A 20,887-nucleotide genomic window follows, 5' to 3' on the forward strand; every position below is an offset into this window, starting at 1 on the left:
TGGAGTCTTGTCCCATAGCCTTTTTCCAGGGTGGATATTTTAGGCTGTTTTTCCTTCTAAAGGATTTCCACAAATCAACCTCTCGAGACACCCAGGCTGCCCTAAAATGCCACTTCAGTGGTACCGATTACACTGGGCGTTACGAGCTCTGATGAGAACAGTACCACGCTCAACTTTATGATTGAAACCAGAGACTGGTTTTGCTTAAAGATTTAAAAAATATTGCTGCCATGGCACAGTTAACGTGTAATAATAAGGACCAGCATTTTATGTTGTAAGGTGAGAACACATAGCTATCTGGGAGACTGGGCGGCCTCTCTTGCAATTACACTCCTCCCTACTTTCCTTCTAAGTTCCTTATACTTCTCTTTTGCTGTTGTGAGCTGTGGTTAGAACAGGGCAGTGGAGGGCAGCACACGCAGGGACTGTCTCTCTCAGGAGTGGGACATAACACTTGAGATTCTGACTCAGAGCAAGTTGGATTAGGAGGTAGGAGAGGAGAACAAGAAGCGCTGGCAGGAGGGGTGTGGTATTGAAGGTCTTAACCGTGTGCCTTTCTGGGGTTTGCTTTCTGATGTATACAGAGGCTTCTGGAGTTTTAGGAGTTGTAGCTCTGTTCTGTTTACTGGAGGCTTTTTCCTTTCTGTTTAAAAACAAATTGTCTAATTGCTGTGAGTTCCAAGCTGGAGCTTTCACTTACTGTAAGCCACACGTTGATAAAACTGGTTGCCTGAAGAGCCACGCGGACTTTTTCTTACATGTAACACGAGGCAGTGGTCCAGCAAAGACAAAATCCCTGAAGCTTCATTTAGTGGGTTAATTAATATCCAGGCTGTTAATTGATTTTAGGACTTTTTTAAAAGTCTGAGATACGTATCTGGAAGCTTTAGAGAGGACACAGTAGAGCCTCGGAGCTGTATCTTTTTGTCACACATTGTCTTGGCATCTTCTTTGGTTTCTTCCTAGGAGAAGCTTTAATGAAAGACAGTTTGCCTGTCCTTATTTTTCCAAAAATCCAAGCTCTTTTAGTGGAAGGAGATAAGACAGACTCCAGTAAGACAAATCCTACATAAAGCAGTTTCACAACAGCTGTTGAGACCACAACAGCTTCTTCCATTTTTGCCAGACATATGTGAAAAGGAGGACAGGGGTATGATTTTAATTTATGTTAACGTTCTTGATTAATCTAGAAAAAGTGTTGCCTGTTCCCTGACCTTGGCAGTGTAAGGGTGTGTTGTGGTGCTGTCTTTTGCTCTTTCTGTCCAAACTAGTGGAGATCAGTTATCTGGTTTTAGCTGTAGAATATTCCAAAACAATAGCTATTTTGAAGACAGCTTCTCTGGATTCTTTTCTAGTGCCCCTGTGCAACTCTTTAAGTTAAGTGTTCCCTGCAGTTAATTCTTTGGAGACAATGTGCAAACTATCAGAATTTGCTGGTGCCTAAAGACATATCTAGAAACAATGACACAAACCAGAACAAACACACCATGGGGGAAGATTCAGCTTTTTGAAGAAGCGTGACTCAAGTCCCCATCCCAATTCTTTGTTTGCTTGTAAATGAACCTCTGAATAAAATTTGTCAATGCTCTATGAAAAAATGTCAGGAAGCAAAGAACATCCATGTGTGAGCCCATGAAATAGCATTTTTTGGAAAGTGCCATACAGTGGGAGATAAAAATCAGAATTACCCAGGTAGATAAGTTCCATGTGTTAGAACGGCACAGATTATTCTCCTTCTTGTCCCACCTCGGATCTCGAAAACACAGCACATGCCTAACACCTAGTGGGAGTTCCTAGCAATTTGTGTGATTTTTGCCCACAACATTAATCAATTTTTGGTTTTTTTAACTGAAAGCTAAGCCATTATCAGACCACTTGACCACTAACATTTTACTTTCTCACTCACAGAATGTGAACGGTATAAAGTACCACGCCAAGAACGGCCACAGAACACAAATCCGCGTACGCAAACCATTCAAATGTCGCTGTGGAAAGAGTTACAAGACAGCTCAGGGCCTGCGGCACCACACAATCAATTTCCATCCCCCCGTGTCTGCTGAGATTATCAGGAAGATGCAGCAATAACATGCTGGTCACAAATGTGCCAAGAAATCCTCACCAGCAGTTGCTGATTTTGAGAACAGCCACCTTTTTCAGGGGAAGCACTCAGCAACCCTTTAAAAAAAAATAAAATGCATGCTTTAAAATTTTCTGTAATTTTGGAATGATGTATCTTTGTAGAGTTAATGATTTTGTACATTTGCACATGTAATCATCATACCCATTTTCATTACTTTGAGATAAGGTGCTATAAAAGCTATAGGTTCTTCAGAACATTTTTCTCCAAAACAACAAAAAAAAAAATTAGGGGGGCGTTGCGTATTTAGTTGTACTGAAGTGTTGAATAGGAGTGAGAGGAGGAGAGCTTGGCACTGACATCCTTTCAAGATTGTAATGTGATGAAGACTTTCAATGCATCTGTCAATGTGTGTGCAAAACCAAAACGATACCACCCTCGTCAAACTATAGTTAACATGCCTTACATAATGGAGTTATCAGTGGAGTAGCAAGTCTTTTAGGTAATGGAAATATAAATAAGAGAATGTTTAACATAATATGCTAAAAATATTTTCATACTTAAATAACATACATAAAAAGGTGTGCTTGCTGTATTTTATATTATCTTGCAAATCTTTTTTTTCTCCCTCTTGAATGCTGAAAATCTTGCCATTCAAACTAGTAAACAATCACTTTAGTGTTAGAAATTACTACTTTTTTTTTTTTTTTGTACAAGACATCATACTATGTTCATGCCCATCAAACTTTTGAGGACCAATATCCCAGTCCAACTAAATATTTACCCCTGAACTATCTGTGAGAAAGACACTTGGAAATACTTAAGTGCAAATTTATGTGTGTGTGAGAAACAATTATCTTCATCTCAGATGAAGTTTTAAAGCACTTTGTAGTTCTCTATTGCCAACAGATTTAATGTTTTATGTGTTGCCAATTCTTGCAACTACTGTACGAGCATGTGCCTGTGGTTGCAAATAAAAATTAAAAATTCTACGCATGGTTTAAGGAGGTCCATTATTTGTGCTAAGGGAGTTTCTAATGCCTCTCCCTCACATTCATTGTATTTTGAGATTTTTCTTTGTGCATTTTTTTGCTTCTCATTGTAGGTCACTGCATTCCATTGGGAAGTGTCTGTTTAGCTTTACGATTCATTTTGCTGAAATATGACATATGAGCCTTATTGAAGATTAAGTGCTTCTTGCAGCAGGTGGTCAGAGACTGACTTAAAACAAAAGCCAACATGAGAGCGCTTCGTGTCTGGACCATACCTGAACATTTGTTGCTTACCATCCTGCCTTGAGCGTTCATCTCTCACAAGTGCTATTCTTGGAGTTCAGCTGGCCAGGAGGGGAGGTGGGCACCCTCCCCAGCCCAGGACCATTTCTCACATGGTGAGGTGTTAGGGAGGAGCTCACTGTGTTAAACACAGTAACCACCTTTGCTTGGTTCCTGTTCTTTTACAGAAGTGCAAAAGAAAGCTCAAATAAAGGAGGAATGAGCTTTCCCTCTGGTTTTTTCCAAAGCTTTAAAGGAAAACTTTCTAAGGATGACAATTACCTATTCTCCAGCAGAGTAAGAGTCCCATTAAAACACTTAGGAATCATCCTAATGAATAAGCATTTCAAAGGAAACACCACTTTTTCAGATCCTGGAGAGGTGACAGCGCTTGCCTTGTGCAGTGCTGTCAGCCAGGTTTAGAGGATGATCCAGACATGAGAGTTACTGGTACACAAGGGGCCCCAGGTGGCCGCTTCCCACCTTCTGCGGTTTTGGCAACAGATCTGGCCAACAAATACCTTCTGGCTCTGCTCCTAGTGCAAGAAACTACAGGCTGGGTAAGTTCATTCAACAGCTAAACAGTCATAAAACGTCATTGTTGCATGTAAATTCCTTTGAACTATAAAAATGAAATTCCAGTTTCTATTTACCTATTCATTGTGACAGTATTATTAAACAGGTAAAGATGGGACTATTTTGTTATACTGTGTATAGTGAATGTATTGTACTGTGTCTGTGAAAAGTGTGCTTTAAATTATATTTTCATATGTTTTGTTGGGGACAAAGTACTTTAAGTTTGAAAGTGACAGAGGTTTGTTTTAGAACTGAAGGCAACTTACTTAAAGAATTCCTGTCAAGAAAGCTGCTTATAAATGTAAATCAAATCACATTTAAAATAAACTGCCTCTGACCCAAGACAACTGCTCTTTACTTGTTACTACCCTCAAGAGTTTAGTTCTTGGGTTGTATACAGTCTTTTATTTTTGCATTCTACTTTGGTATCATCAAACTCTGTATTCAATAAACACCTGAAGGAATTTAAGCACTACACTGCTAATGCATAAAATTACACAGAATGCTACAGCCTGGAGGAAAAAAAAGTGAGTATTTTGATTTAAGCAGTCAAAAGGACTTCAGATTTCACAGGCTGTTCCCTTTCAACATCACCAGATAAAATTTGGACTGATGCTACAGAAACCCCCTTTTAATGGTAGGATATGGGTTACCTTTCTTCTGAAGGTTTTCATAAATGAAGTGGCCATCACCATGAAGGGAGAAATCATCACACCTGTAATTCAGGTGAGGTTGTGGTAAAGGTATTTGGCTTCTGTCATGTACCAGCAAACTTAGTGTAAGCGGCTGTCTCAGAGTGGCTATTTAACAGGGAAACTGTTTCAGTAATTCCCTGATATACACACACACACACACCTAAGAGAAGTCACTGCTTTGGCACAGTCAGGTTCTGAGGTTGTCCTGCCTGTGTGAGACTGGTTTTAGAGCCTGTTCTAACCATTTTCATATGCTGTTGAGTTATGGTAAGAAAAAAAATTTACAAAATATTCTTGTCAGTACTTCCATGCCTTACCTCAGACCATCTCTTGACATGAAGTTCACAGTTTAAAAAAAAAATAAAAATCTAAGACTTAAAATGGAACACAAGGACTGATACAGTAGCTGCTACCCAAGACACTGCGATTTATCTATGTCATGCAGTTTTTAATAAATCCTGCATTGAGCAGGATATTGCACATGTTCACAAGATAACTCCAGACAAGCTACTCAAAACCTTAATCCCTGAGACTCTGTCTCTCAAACAAAGAACATAAATAGATGTGAGCAACAGTTTCTTTGTCATAGGAAGCTGAAACATCATTTACTGTAAGCACGTAAAGCCTAAACACTTTTATTTCAAAATGAGCAGCAGGAAAAAAAGGACCACTGATTCCATGAGTAATTTTGCTTTTAATGTAACAAGACTACTGTACAACAAGTGGAAAGCAAAATTTACTTACTTAATCAGTTAAAGTAAATATAAAATGTTTAGATATACACACATGTTTTTACTTACTGGAAAGAAATACATAGAGTTAAAATGCAGACGGTTTTAAAAGCCCTAAGCCAAAAAAGAACACAATTCACCGTTGTGAAAATGTAACAATATTTTCTACTGAATGCAACTGCAACGCAAGAGCAATGATTTTATTTTTTAAACAATTATTTTTAGGCATTTAAGCACAGCAGTTTCTTTAAACTCAAAAATACTGCCTTAAGGTTTAACATACTTAATTTAACATTATCCCTTAACGCAAACATCCTCTATGTAAGACTGACATATTTGCCATTCCTTTTGTTGCAAGCATGTAATCTCACAGTACATGCATCTACATTGCAGAAATGTACTAGAAAACTATATTTTCATAGGGCAAGTAATGTAATTTTCTGATTTAACTGTTACTTGAAAAACTACACAAATTTGCTAGGAGAAACATCTGTTTATTACATTTTTTTAATCATGCCTCAGTTATCATGGTCAAGAGAAACCACAGCTGTTTTGGTGGCTTTTTTTTTTTTTTTTTTTTTACGTAGCTGAAGAGCATCATGAAGCTGGTCTCATTTTTTCTGAGGCTAAGTCATTCCTGTGTCCTTACAAATTCCACTAAGTAGGGGAATAAATAGCTACATACACAACAAGGTGGGGTTTGGGAGGCGTTTTTTAGTATAATGTTAGATAGAGAGAGGGGATAACCCAATAGCAGCTTACAGCCACAATTTATCAAGGCTCCCATTACATTAGCTTTTAATCAGAAGTTTGCACTGTTACAGAAAAGCTGCACTGTTTTTGTTCCATAGGTGAACTACTCAAAGTTGGGGTTTTTTAAGCTACACTGCAAAACAAAAGTAATTAATCAAAATTTAATACGTTCTGATCAAAGTGCGTCTGCACGTGCCTCTCAAACCCTTGCTGATCATAGTCAGGTGGGAACTGCTCACTGCACATGGGGCACACCTTCCAGTGGCTCTCAACGTGTTCCTCAAACTTGCTCTGATCATAGTTAGGTGGAAACATCACATCGCAAAGAGGGCATTTCTTGTGCACATCAAAGCTTCGTGAGGAGGTGCAAAGAAAGAAGAAGAGGAAACAGTTATTTAATGTGTTACTGCAAGAGAAAATTGAAGAGTAGGATCCTGCTGCCACCACTGTTAACAGCTTTACTACAAACTTAAATTTGAGCACACACTGTATCTAAGCAAGTATCGCACAGTTAATTTAAATGTCTTCACTGAAAGTGCTCAATACAGTTAAAGTAGTTTTACAGAGGAGTTCCAAAATAACCTGGCATTTTAAAAGCAACATAATTTTGACATAATTCCAGCTACCACCGAATACAAATCTATTGAATGTCTTAATGGCCAAGCAGTTTCATGGGAAACCACTCACTCTGCTCATAAATGCTTGCTCTTAGCAAACATAACACTTTATAAAAGCTCTAAACTTAAGTTCACAATTAAGTTGGAAAGAAAGGGAAAAAAACCAAAAGTTATTCATTCATTTACTAAAAAAATTGTCCAAATTCCACCAAAATAAGGTATAGCACAAATAGTCTTCCCAGTCTCACAGCATATTCTCTGATCATTAACTGTAAAGCAAACATGCATTGAAAACGCTTAATAGTTTTTCATCTCCACCCCCCACCCAAGTGAAAAAAATCCAGTTATATAGAAACCTATCCATGCCATTAAAGACCAATAAAAAGTAACATTTACCTGGAATCAAAGCAGAAACCTGTTCCACGTTCATGCAAGAGAAGACTTGGAGGATCAGGAGCAGAAGGTACAGTGTTGTCATCATCCTATTACAAAAAGGAAGTATGTTAAATAATACCCACTAGAAGCAGCTGCTTTGTAATCAGGCATAAACATGGACGAACTTGACCCTTCATTTTATAATCCCTGCAGCCTAAGTTTTACATTAGTGTACAAGAGAGACATGGTTAATGAACATGAAAAGCTAAACACTGACTGCCCTTTGATCACATACCTAGAGCAGAAACCTGTGTCGATGCTGCTAGAATGCTTCTACTAACACAGTAACTAAGGAAATGCAGGTCACCTCGCTGTTAACGCCCCAGGGGCTAAGTCGGAACAGAAAAACCTGTGTTGAACTGAACGCAGGGCATCAGACTGCAAACTGTAATAGCATTTTATCGAGAGCTAAAACTCAAAAATAAATTCTAGACAATAGAATGTCAAGTCAGACTTTAAGAATCTGTCAATTTAAATTTCAGCAAGGAGAAAAAAAAGACATTGATTTTGATTCACGTGCTTGCCTCCCCAACGGTCAGTTTTGAGTGATCTGCCTATGCTGCTCTCACCAGCCAAGCATGTCACACATTTCACGCTGCCGTCAGGCACATCAGCTAAATTGCCCTGTTTGGCTGCTTCCTCTCATCAGCTCTGTCAGTTGTGCTCTCCCTTCATGGACACTAACAGCACATAAATAGCTGCAGCAGGCACTGATGAGGATCGCTCTGCTGATGGACAAGCAGGTTTGCCTCAGAGCTTCTATCAGGTTAGGAAGGCAGGTCAGCCTCTAGGGAATACGCTGCTCCTCACTGCTCACAAAAGGAGGAAGAAATCTGCCTGCAATGGGAAATTCGCAAGCAGAAAAAAGAAGAATACCTACAGTGACTGGATTCTGAGAGTTCCGTTCTGACAAGCAAGGGGTCAGAGCACTTACGTTTTGAGGGTTTGGGGGCGGGTTTTTTTATTCCATGATGATACTATCACAAATTAAGATCTAAATAAACACAGTGATGTAAGCAAACGCAATTAGGGGAAGAAAACAGCACTGAAGGAAAATAAATTGAAGGAGAAGGAAGAAAATCAGAACTGTGTTTGTAAACCCATTCTTTATGCAGTATCAAACCATTCATTATACAGCATCTTGGTTTCATTCTGCAATTAGATAATGCAGCACAAAATCTACTCATTTTAAGGTGGGAATACAGGTAAATTCAGCAAGATTTTTGAAACTCCAACTCCTACATCACTTCCCTTTTCATCTCAAACATGCCTTACGTGCAAGAATTATTATTTTGCTGATCTTCAAAAATGGATGTGCAAGGGACCATATATAACAGTAGACATGCTGTATGTATTATACAGATAACTAATATGTATATTCAAACATATTTCATTTTTAAGCTAACATACTTTGTCCTTATGAAGAGTTAATGGAAACAGAGTAAGAAGGGAAGATTCCCTCAATATTTTTCTTCTCCTGACAACAGCTGTTTAATTTCAACCATTTAACATTTCCATTAGGCAGATAGTGGGGCTTACTGTGACAGATGCTAGCAACAGACATATTTTCCAGTCTAGCTTGCTTTGCACCTGCAGTAAAAAGGGCATATGGGTTTTTAAATGTTATTTGTTCCTTTTGTCACAAAAGAGATAGGATGTGTGTATTAAAGAAGAAACGCTATTTAAAGTACTCTTGTGCTACAGTGGTACAGGTAGTGCCAAAACCATGACAAATTTCCTGAATACCAGACTGTAAGCAGACCAGGACTTACCTGAGAAAATGAATGTGCATCTTCCTTCAGAAAAATAGCCTCACTACAAACACAGGCCTAATTAACATTTAAATCCCTAGAAAATACTTTCTCATAATTCCTCACTGTTTGTCATTCAGTTACTACTTGAACACAGTGCATTTTTATCACAGCACTTATTAATACTTAGTTAAAAATGACAAGGTGAATGAGGTACTTCTCTGGTGAAAGGGCTCTTCAGCTTCAAATTCCCTAAGTTAAGCTTTGTTTAGGATAGATTAGCAGACCCAATGACAAATGCATAGGTTATTCATTATATCAAGGGTTATTAATTTTAGTTGACCCAGGAGTCAGGATTTACCAATGCTAAATACTAACTTTGTATATAAGGGCATTAACCTAAATTATGTAAATTATGATAAAAATGGGTCTCTTTTCCCATTCAAAATTATTAATGCATTCAACAAAACCCAACTTTTAGAAAGAGTCTTTACACAGACCTAAAGGAAACCACTGACCTGAATGCCCAACTGTAACAGAACACAGAACTCATCATTCCTGAAGGAATCCATCTTCCATACAAATGTTAGAATACCACAGAAATTTTAGTTTCCCTATCAGAAAAGGAAGCCTCTCAGTCTTTATGCATGCATTACACAAAGATTAAAATGTGGCAAATGAATGGCAAATGAAATATGTTCCTATAACACATTATTCAAGTAGAAGTGATCTTACCAATGCCCTCCATCCATTTATATTAGCTCTGTCAGCGGAAGTAAACTGCTTTAGCATCAGCTTCCCCACATGCATATTTCTACTCTACTACCACAGTCCTTGGGAAACCAGTGATTTTAATTAAAATCAACAAAATGCAAACTGATTTCTACAAAGGTTTGCCATTTTAAAATTTATTGTTAAAAAATCAGCACTGCCTGCCCACCTTCTATAAAGCGTTAATAGGTTGAGTAGGGTTTTTTTAGTTTGTTTTGGGTGGGTTTTTCACATTATTTACTCTAGTTAATTTAGTTATTTGTTCAGTATTTTGCCCCCAAGTGCTAGTCACCTGGTAAGATAAAATAATTTACAACTTTTGTCCTTTCTTTCAGCTTCTAGCAAGTGTGATACCCTACTGTGTAACAATAAAACATTCCTCCTCATTGCTTTTTGAAAAACTGATTTGAGGAATATGATGCTTTCCTCTACATTGGCGCACACGCACTATCCTGCATTGCTGCCTTGTAGACACTAGCTTCAACAAAAGGCAAGTGCAAGTTATTAACAGTTTAAAATAAATTAAAAAAAAAGAAAGAAAAAGGCTTTTCTGATGTCAAAATAACATTAAGTTTGGTATGTCCTAAGGATATAGATTTCTCACGATCCAGTTCAGTTAATTCTAAAAATCATACTGTGTGTTCCTTAGAGTAGCTTCTGACCTGTGTACCATGTAAGAATGACAATACTAAATATGTATTGATATTACGCTGGTAAGATACAGAAGGTCTGTCTCTTCAGTATACTTTTGCTCTTGGCCAAGTATATAAAAAAAGATCAGTTCTTAACCTTTTGTTATGCTTAACCCAAACAATAAGAATGCAAATCTATATTGAGCATACCTCAAAGTGCATATTACAGAGATTACTGTATACTTAAAAGAATGGTCAAACAGTAACAATGAGAACTTTATCTTAGTCTGAGATTATTTCACAGCTATTCTAATTACAAGTTACAGTGAACAATATACAATCACCAATAACTAAAAACTCTCGTGCACTACCCTGTAGTAACTTGGGACTTCTGGAAAACACAGAAAATGTCCCATTGTACTGGACTCTGACAGCTGTCTATTTCTGTCATTTCAGATGGACAAAACTCCTGAAGTGTACCCTGTAAAACAGAGAACTATACGAAGGGAAGACAGATCTTACTCATCTTGGTTCACAATCACTTAGTGCTCAGTTTCTTCCAGCTAGTATAACCAATGATAACATCATTTATAAGAATAAAGAATGTATGTACGCTTTTCAGCCTGACATTTAAAAACCAGTCATTCTCCCATGGTAAAACAAACCATCCCCTGAAGACTCAAAAGCTGAAATGAGAAGGATAGTTGAAGCTGCTTCACAGAAAGAGTTTGACAATAATTGCCGGAGGCCAAGCCTCAATGGCTTGGCCTATACTGTATTTTAAGCATAGGCATCAGCTTACTCTCAAGACCCCATGGTCACATCATCCAGGTTATTTGGACGGAAGCCCATACTCTGTATTTTGAAAAAGAGAGAGTTTAATCTGCCCTTCATGTAGACCCAGAGGCAGCTTTCTTGCACTCCAGACTGATGACTAGGGACATGGCTGCACATACTTAGTCCAAGAACTCTACAGTGCCCTGCAGTTGCCCTGCAGTAACACAGTTGATACGTGGCCTTATGGCCTTACGAAAAGAGTCTGATATCACGTACCCACGGGCTGGCACCATGATCATGTAGCATAACAAGTGCCAGGCCTTCTGATTCTGAAGTTTGGATAATTAAGTTAACTTATTATAAAGGATGCCTTTAACATCATGACTTAACTATTATCATTGGACTGTAACTCTGACTCTTTAAAATCACCACAATGACTTCCACAGATTATAGGAATCATAAAGATAAATATAGCATTATACAATAAAGCACAGTAAAAGAAAGAGGGGGGTTTGTCACTGGAAGAGCAAGAAGAGAAAGCCAGACATTAACTGTCAAAACCAAGCACAACTAACCTTGTTTTGGTAAAACTAACCAATCTTGCCTCATGTACTGCTTTCATAATTACAACTGTAAGCAGTTCCAAGATTCCCAAACAGAAATTTGAAACAAAGCCACGTGACACTGTACAAAACCCACAGGCTTGAACAATCCCTGTCTGATTTCTACAGATCATTTTAACATGCAACAGTTAAGTGAACCGATACCCATCCTAAGCTTTGAACAATAAATGGACACACCGCTAACGTATAGTGAGGGTAGACTGGAAAGAAGAGTACATGTATTTTCTTTCTGTAATTCAGCTCTGCTGCAGGAGTGAAATCAAACAAACTCTTTTAGGTTTCTCTACCTCTCTGCAAGCAGTCTGGTCTCCCAAGAGGTATCTGGATGCCAACTGCTCCTTTTATGTCTATCCTATACAAAAGATAGTAATTGGCTGCCAGGGTCTAATAAAGTGTAGTAGGGTTTTTTGCTAGAAGAAAGGCCATTTTGGATTCATCTCAAAAAATATCCTGACCTGGTTGTCAGTTGCCAAAAGTTACACTCTCCATCCCCTACAAAACTATGGTGACTAACAACATTGTTTAAGAGTCTCAGGACAGTTATTCTGGGCTTACTGCCAACTGTAATCAGGACTACATTTCTAAAACTCACACTTTAGTATTAAAAATATATGTATGTTTTGTTTATGGATCTCTCCCATACATGCCTGCTTCTAGAATTTATTTGCTCCAAATGATTACATTTTGGTCAATTACGGGAGCATGAGCAAATGGAAAGTTAGTGCCGAGTAGATGACAGCAGGAACTCATGGCAAGTCAACTATTCTACACAAAATCACCATGGTGTGCATGCTCATGATTAACACAGACCAGCTCACCCCTCTCAGAAATCGTTTAACTGGCCTGAGAGTTCCAAAAGTCAACACTATCATAGGTAAACCACCACCAAAACAGCCATGAAGTGGTGGAAGTGACTAGAACACCCTCAAGATCTTAAACTAATATAACATGTAGTAATAGTAATGTGGAGAGGAAAATGACAGAAGTCCATACAATGGTAATATTTTAAACAAAGTAGCAAGACTACCAATCTTTTTCTTCTGGGAGGGACTCCTCCTCCAACAAAAGGCTCCACATCTTAATGGTTTAAAAATGCAGAGAACTACATCTTAAACAGCTTATTTTAAAAAAAATACAACAAATGGTAATCTCATCATAGTTATCATTTTATATTTGCTGTTTCTTCTGCACAAACAACAGGCTCTCCTTTATAATGAATTGCCTACATATATGGTCTTTTTCCCTGTTTCATATTTTAAATACTGCATTAGAATTGTTTTATCTTTGGCATATTACCAAGTGTCTAGAAAGATTCTTGCAACTACCGATTTCCATGTAAACTTCTACACTACACATAAAGTCTATTTTGGGGGAAAAGCAAACAACTGATTCTCATTTGAAAGTAAAAAGATAAAGATACAAATTATTTGATTTAAAGGCACCTTTTCTCAAGTTGAACTTTATTTAAGCCTGTTATATTCCATCTCATTACAAAAATCCAAGTTATGTCAGCAAATGAGCACAAGACTCTAGCACTGTTTCTCTTGGGTTTGCAAGAGGGCAAAGCACATAGATCAGAAAGAACACCCTGCTAATTAAACTGAAGCAGATGACTAAAGAAGATAAGAGCTTGTCATATGTAATACCTACGTCAAGAATGATCAGATTAAATATGCAAAGTGTAAAGTAAAGGTGGGCAACAGCATTAAGCTCACATTCTAGATCTTGAACAGGCTGCAAAAGTTCTGACAGTTTCTCTAATTATTCACAGTAATGGACACTGGGGGCAAAAGGTAGGAGGGAGAAATACATTTCTCTCTATTATAGGTGCTGAGCACCAGGGCTGAAATCATGCCTGTCTGAACACTGATCAGTTTCTGCAAAGGTTAATAGCAATTAAATGTGGCAAACTAGACTAAATGAGAAACAGGTCATGATACCACTGTACTTGCAAAGAGCACAATACTTTGCAGAAAGGTGTTTCTGGTTTAATATTTTTGACGGTGCAAGAGCAGTTAGAATAATAAAGAGTAATAAGTTTGTTCCTGTTCAAACGAAGACATACAGTCCAGTTTATTACAGAAGCCCATTTACTAAAACCATTTTTTCTACCAGAACATGCAAGTTAACTGTATTAAAAAGAAAAGCTAACCAGTTTCCACTTAAAACATACAAGGCCCTAAAAAAGAAATCAGTGAGAGTCTGTCACTTTCAGTTTAATCAGCTTTAGATAATAGTCAATTAGCTCTTCCAAATATATGTCTAACAGCAAAAAACATTCAAAATGGAAATTAATAAATGCAGATTTGCAAAAGAGAAAAAAGATTAATACATTAGAATAAAGTATACAATACAATGCAAATTTTCATTCTGCATTTAACTGAAAATACTGGTATCAGAATCCTTTAACTTTTTATCTGTTCTGTTACAATTTAGTTCCTACATACAAATTATAAAATGAGTAAGGCATGGCTACATTTTAGGCCCTCATTCTACCACATAGGAGAGAAAAATCAGAATGAGTTGGGATTACTTGGATTTTTCTACTTTAATGTTTAAAAAGATTAAGAAGCTACTGTCCTAATACCAAAACCAAGCTGTCAGTAACTCAAGAGATTACGGGAACAAGTATATTATCCTCAATTGATGTGCAGAGTTTTCTCCTAAAACATTGTTCAGGGAAAAGAAAAATCCATTCCGGTTTACATAACAATAAATCAGGCTTATCAGATACTGAAAACCTATGTGCAACTCTCGATTACTCATTAGTAAACATATCAAGGGAAAAAAATAATAAAAAAGGTAACTTGCATTGCTATCCTCAGGATCTTCTAAACCATCAGGCCGGCTAAGATTGCGTGAAGGCTGACTACACACTACATCATCTTCTAGCTCCCAAAAGGAAGTTCTAACAGGTGGTCTTTGGATCTCATCAGGATTAAAAGCGCCATCTGCTCCATCTGAAGAAAAATTAATTAGAGCATCTTTGTTCAGTAGAGTTCATGTTTTGAGATTACAGATGTGCTACCTCCCATTTAAAAATCAAGACTTAAACACATTTTTGGTTTAGATAATATAAAACAGAAGAGAAATCACCTCTTTCAAAAGTTGTTTCTTTGCAACTTTACTTTATTGATTCTCATCAGTAAAATAAAGGCACTTTATTGATTCTCATCAATCAATAAAGGCTCTGTGCACCAGTATACAGATTGTTGGTACTTAACCTGCATTAAATGAGCCATTGCCTTTGAAAGGGTGAGAGAGAGAAATTATACTGGGGGAGGGCGGGGTGGTGGTGTGGTGTTGGAATTTTGGAATTTACTTACCTCTTCTTTCCTGAATTGCATAAGGGTTTCCATACTGCAATACTGGCAGTCTGCTTGGCACTGCAGGAACTGGTCCATTTTCCTCTGAATATGGGTTGCGAAAATGTAATGTCTGTTGTGAAATCTGTCCTTCCATCATCCTTCCCGCTTGATTTCCTGGTGTCCTTCCAAGTTCCTAAATAATGCGAAGGTTAAAATGTAATTAACCTACAGAGTCCTAGCAAAGTCTGAAATTTTAATGACATATTTAGATTTGTTTTAAAAATACATCTGCTAACCTTCCCACTTTCATCTTGATCTAGTGCCAAATATACCATACATACCAAAAACAGTCAATGAATGAAAGAAAATACAAAGATATTTTAAAGAAATTTTTTTCTCTTGTTCCATCATCAGTTAATTCAAATTACATAAACAGAACTGCCACATTCTTCAAGAAATATCTGCATCCTTTTTACAATGAAGAAAAATCAGTTAAATAGGTAAAGAATGGGTGGATTAACAATAACAACTGAAGATGATGCACAGTGAGAAAAGTTTTTTAAAGTTACAATTAAAAATAAAATAATTCTTGTTTTGATATCATACGATACCATACCATTCAAGAATATACCATTTTAGTATGTGAAGTACATGTATATACATACTTGACATAATTCCCTATGCATTTGTGAGTGGCAGGTATTTTAAGAACTATTAAGTACATTGCACTGGATCCTTTCCAATATCTAACAGCAGAACGTAGATCTACATGAAGCTTAACTTAACACTAGCTAAGCTGAGCTCAAGGGTGTCACTTTCAGTAGGAAACAAAGAATGTTAGAACAAACTTTTGCTCAATGTCCTTCACATGCACACACACAGGAAGAGAAACCAGCACAGAGAATTTAGAAGCAGTCTCATGTAACTTCCTTAGTTACCCTTACTTGCATGCACAGTCATGTATGCACGTTAAGCTCCATACATTATTTGCAGATGCGCTAGATGTAGCTGTGTTTAAAACTAGAATAGAATTATTTTGTTCAAGTCCAGAAATCCTATCCAATGCATTCACCTACAACTACACCTACAGAGGCAAAGATCCATTACTTTTCCTCATTCTCAGTTCCTTTAAAAATCGATTTTTAAGTGTGATGAAATGTGTTAAACCAGTTGAAACAATTTTGTCCTTGCTTGTGATTCTGTTTGCTGATCATGTTCCACTTATTAATTATGAAGGGGTTTTTTAGTTGTCATTATGTCAAAATATTTCTATTATCATTATACCAAGTATAGCCAAAAACTTCCTTGTCCTAGTCACTGCTAACACAACTGAAATTTTTGCATGTTTCTCCTTTTTGCGAGCAGAAAGAAACAAAAGGAATGTTTAGGGGTTTTTTAATTAATAATATAATATCTACAATGCTGACAAGTGGTTTGTGGCTTGCAATGACTGAAGATATGAAAACACTTTTGAGCTACACTGTAAAGCAGACTTAATCCAGTTAGTACCATTTTGTTCTTACATTCAAAAAAGACAGACTGTACTCTATAAAAAAAATTACAATCTAAATGTAAATCAAAGGGAGAGGGGAAAAAAGAAAACAATAAATTAATGAGACTGGTCAATGTGTTAAGCAGTGGTTTCTGCATCAAGAGCATAAAGTCGTCACCTACTTAGTGGGCGTGAGGGAAAGGCTAGTTTGCAGGAGCACCCTGAAGAAAATATTGTTACTCAGGGCAAATCCCTCCCCAAAACATAACAAAAGAGCATGGAAAAAAGCGCACAAGTATGCACATTTGAAAACGTAACAGAAAAATGATGAAGCATGGTCTTACAGATCAATTAAAGATATTTGAATAAGGGAGGAAAGAATTTAGACAATGGTAGGTCATGAAAGATCTGGAAAGGATCCTGAAAGCATAACAAGTAACTCCTGATAAATGCAGCGGAGGCTGACAGGCAAAACAATGGGCTAGGAAAATGCTGTGTATCCTACACCACCTTCTGAATGAAAACCAAGTGAGAAAAGGTTTCTCCCATCAAGGCCAGAATAGGCTACAGCAGGTATGAGAATTCTACTGAAATTCCAAGCAAGATTTTTAACTTGATGGACAGCTGGAGGAGACCACATTACAGATACTTTACACCAACAGAATTTAGGTAAACACTGGGATAACATAAATTTAAAAATGGGTCAGATTGAAGACAATTTGCTCTTTCATTCTATACTATAACCTAGGTATTGTGGTCACAACAGTAGCAATCATGAAGAGGCCCATGAATATATATGTAAATTCAGCATTAACTGCTAGACTAATTGACTATCTTTGATAAAATTCAGACAATAGATTCTAGGAAGTAAAACTATTACTCAAGGTTGGTATTTTCTATTTATATTAACAAACAGAAATTAGTGCTATTTTTCACAAAGGTAATCCAGACTAGATTACTTATTTCAAATAATATTTATACTACAAGCATCATATGGAACAGAACTGGACCTGTCTAATTACAAGTGAGTAAATTTTAAATCCATAAGAAGTTGTGTTTTCATACACAGATTTCAAAGATTACACTTCCTGTGAAAAATAATTTGCCCTTTATGAACTTAATGAGCAAAGGTGGTCTAATTCATCCTTCTTCCTCCTTCTTTATAACCTCATTTATCTTATATATTTACAGTTTAGCAAGGGTTTATGTGTAGCTTACTTCAAAATTTAGTGTTTTCATCCAAAATATAAAATCTTTGAATTTATTGAGGGGCTTAAATGGCCTTATTTAATTCTGATCTTTAAATATTTGTATCAGAACTTCTTTCAGAAAAAGCTCAAACAGAACTCTTCAAAAAAATTGATATTCTTAAAATTCTAGACTCTTGCATATAATCCATAAAGATAATAACTACTAAAGGGTTTTTATAATTTATAAACCGTTAAAACTGTAAGCCAATATATATGTTAAAAGACAGTAATTAAAGTGACTTAAACACAGGCGGTGCATCAGCTGTAATTTATCCAAAGAAAAGTCTTTCTTATCCTTCCATTTACTAAAATGGGTTAAAGGGAGAGAGCATGTATGCCAAGAATATCCAAAATGAACATGCCATTTACAATTCAGAACAAAGCAAAAAATTCTGAGAAGTAAAAATGAAAATAATCATTTAAAAATAGAGATTAAGAGAGATAGGCTTTCCAATCATTTTGTTCTTTCTGGTTAGCACTTTCTTCTGGGTTCTCTGGGTTCATATTTAATATTTGCTAGTGTAATGTTAACAAAAACTTCAAAAGACTGAAGTGTGCCTTTTCGCCAAAAGACTTTAAATTGAAACTTAAAACCAAGACTTCAGCTACCAATTTAACTACATAAGTAAAACGTCTCAGTTATTAAAAGGCACAAGTCAATATATTTTTCTTAAAAACAGGTAAACTTCAGCCTAAACTCTAGAACACAAACATGCAAAAATCAAGTAGCAATAACTATTCTGAAAACAAAACACCACTCAAATGAAAAAAGATGGAAATTATAAATTTACTGTTATATACGTACTACCAGGTTTCAGACATAAAAAGTTTAGACTCCAACAGCAACATCATAAACTCATTTTCAAACAGGAAAAAAGTATTTTTCTTTTAGAAAATACAATTTCTTTTAGACAACACAATTTCTGCCTGACACCCTCCAAGTAAAATATGCTCCTATAGATAGGATATAAAACTACATTAGTGTTACTTGAAGATTTACAGACTAAATTGCACATATGATTGAAATTGTTAGGGTTAAATGGTTAGGATTACATCTTAAAGTTTTAGTGAGAGTGTAAAATCTAAATAATTCATCATTACTCAATACAAAGCAGGAACTATTCATTATCAGTGAAATTAAGATTTTCCTTTTTAAAATCAATTTCTTCTGCAATATGGAAGCAGTTTAGAAATAGGAGGCAGTGGCATTAATACTTTAATTTTAGCATAACCTAAGATTAAAACAGAATGTAGATCAAAGTGACTGTAATAAGGTGCTGTAAAATAGCTTTAGCCAGAAGTTGGATAGCTAGTATAGAGACTGATTTTTAAAAATTTTTGAAAAATCAAAGTCTATGTGAGTGTGTAAGTAAAATAGAAACCAAACTTATAGGTTTGAAGTCACAGCAAATGAACATTTTTAGCATGCAATATTTGGTGACACTTATAAACAAACACTGATAATGGCGTATAAATTGAAAAGCTGTTTACTATACTGTGCTTAACCTTTTAAATCATGGTTCCTATCTAGCAAGGCACTTTGATTCTTCTTTGTAAGAAATATAGATTTGGTAGACAAAGTTCCAAGTTTTTATAAGCTCCATACATTATTACTACAGTTGTTCTCCATCTTCTGTGTGGTGTTTAAAATTACTCCCTCCAGTTAAACTAGATTCATCAAAACTCAGCTTTTATTTTGCTTTCTTTTGAATTAGAAAAAAGAGACAGATCTATTGAAAATTACATCTTTGGTTCAAAAAAAAAAAAAGATAATTTAAATACCAACTACTTGAGAATCTAGAATTTTACAAAACACTTAACTAGCTTAATCTGAAATTAGTTTAATTTCAATTTATCAGTACACAAATTCCTGTTTTTACTAAGTATCTGTTCATACTGGATTTTAAGTAATGAAAACAATCCTAACTTTTCCACAATATCATGCAATACTATCTGAGTGTAATAAAGATATTTTATTATTTCACTTTTCATTAAAACCTAGCTTTGATTAATTGCCATATAATAACTTAGAGGTACTTCCAACATTAGAACATTAACATTAATATTTCAGAATGTCTGGTTTAACAGTAATGCTAACGAATTTGATTAGACAATGAACTCTCGAAAGTAGCAGTCCATTTTCTGTCACGTATTTAAAAATCAGAGTACTGTTTGTGTATCTTTCTTTTCTGATAAAGACATTTTTCCAGTTGTAGTTTACCGAAGTCACTACTGTCACATGTCAAGCTGCTCTTATTATTACAAGCAGTCAATAAGAGAACTCCAGATGTCAAAAGGATTTGGTTGTATGCACACATCATGAAAAACGTGGAGATTATACTGCTAAAATGTCTACATCTCTAGTTATAGGACAACACTGGATAAAAGCAAAAATAATCCTAACCAGTGATGGAAAAAATAAACTGTCAAGCTAGGTATGTACCATTCATGTCTTATGCCAGGATACCAAAGGGAGTAAGGTTTACTAATTGTGCTGCCTGTCAGCCAGTAACTCCTGGAAGTATCAGGGAGAAAGTCTGTCTCAAAGAAATTAAATTCCCGCAAGTTTTGTTAACTGATGCTCCCTTAGAGGACAGAAAGGCTGCAGCATGAACTCAGTAATAATCTTTTCTGTTTGGCCAAGCAGCACATGCACTAAGCTGGTATCAACAACAGGGTTGAACCTCTTTCACTAGGAGATAAAAGGAGTAAAGCAGGAAGGAGTTCGGAAGTCCACTGAAAACTTGCAGAAAAACAGGGATGTTGCTGAGATTAGAGAGGAATATAGGACAAAAACTGGTAGGAATTCCTATGCTCTGTGAACCATGTAGCTAGCTGCAATCTCAGATTATTAATTTACACAGAGTAATCCCTATCTGCAAACAGAAATAATTATTTTAGATCCTGGATGGAATATCATTCCAGACAGGAACAAAGAAATAATTTTTGACACTGTAATATTTTTGTTAGATTATATGTAGAAAATATTGTAGAACACTGTTACAGAACAATAAATGACTATTTTCAAAGGCTGAGTCAGTTTTGGCAAGTTGGTATACTATGTCATACATTTTTTAAAAAATGTATTACTATTATTAACAGAACTTTTAATTTAAAATACTACT

The 20,887-nt window shown here is 36.1% G+C and overlaps 2 protein-coding genes across 4 annotated transcripts in view; one reads left to right on the plus strand and one right to left on the minus strand.

The window, feature by feature from the left end:
• JAZF1 (JAZF zinc finger 1) overlaps nucleotides 1-4,252 on the plus strand; it is a 199,660-nt gene extending 195,408 nt beyond the window's left edge. Inside the window, exon 5 of one of the 2 annotated variants that reach the window (XM_049798738.1) lies at nucleotides 1,909-4,252. In XM_049798738.1, the coding sequence (XP_049654695.1) occupies nucleotides 1,909-2,085 (177 nt within the window). In that variant the 3' untranslated portion in view covers nucleotides 2,086-4,252. The remainder of the gene's footprint in view (nucleotides 1-1,908) is intronic. The other variant, XM_049798739.1, reaches the window with a different exon arrangement.
• A 989-nt stretch (nucleotides 4,253-5,241) lies between these two features.
• The window catches only part of TAX1BP1 (Tax1 binding protein 1), a 64,515-nt gene continuing 48,869 nt past the window's right edge, over nucleotides 5,242-20,887 (minus strand). For both annotated transcript variants that reach the window (XM_049798730.1, XM_049798729.1), the window contains 4 exons: nucleotides 15,039-15,213; nucleotides 14,524-14,672; nucleotides 7,120-7,205; nucleotides 5,242-6,458 (listed from right to left, as the gene is read on the minus strand). In XM_049798730.1, coding sequence (XP_049654687.1) covers nucleotides 6,257-6,458; nucleotides 7,120-7,205; nucleotides 14,524-14,672; nucleotides 15,039-15,213 — 612 coding nt within the window. In that variant the 3' untranslated portion in view covers nucleotides 5,242-6,256. The remainder of the gene's footprint in view (nucleotides 6,459-7,119; nucleotides 7,206-14,523; nucleotides 14,673-15,038; nucleotides 15,214-20,887) is intronic.

The sequence above is a fragment of the Accipiter gentilis genome, chromosome 4, assembly GCF_929443795.1.
Source record: "Accipiter gentilis chromosome 4, bAccGen1.1, whole genome shotgun sequence".
NCBI lineage: Eukaryota > Metazoa > Chordata > Aves > Accipitriformes > Accipitridae > Astur > Astur gentilis.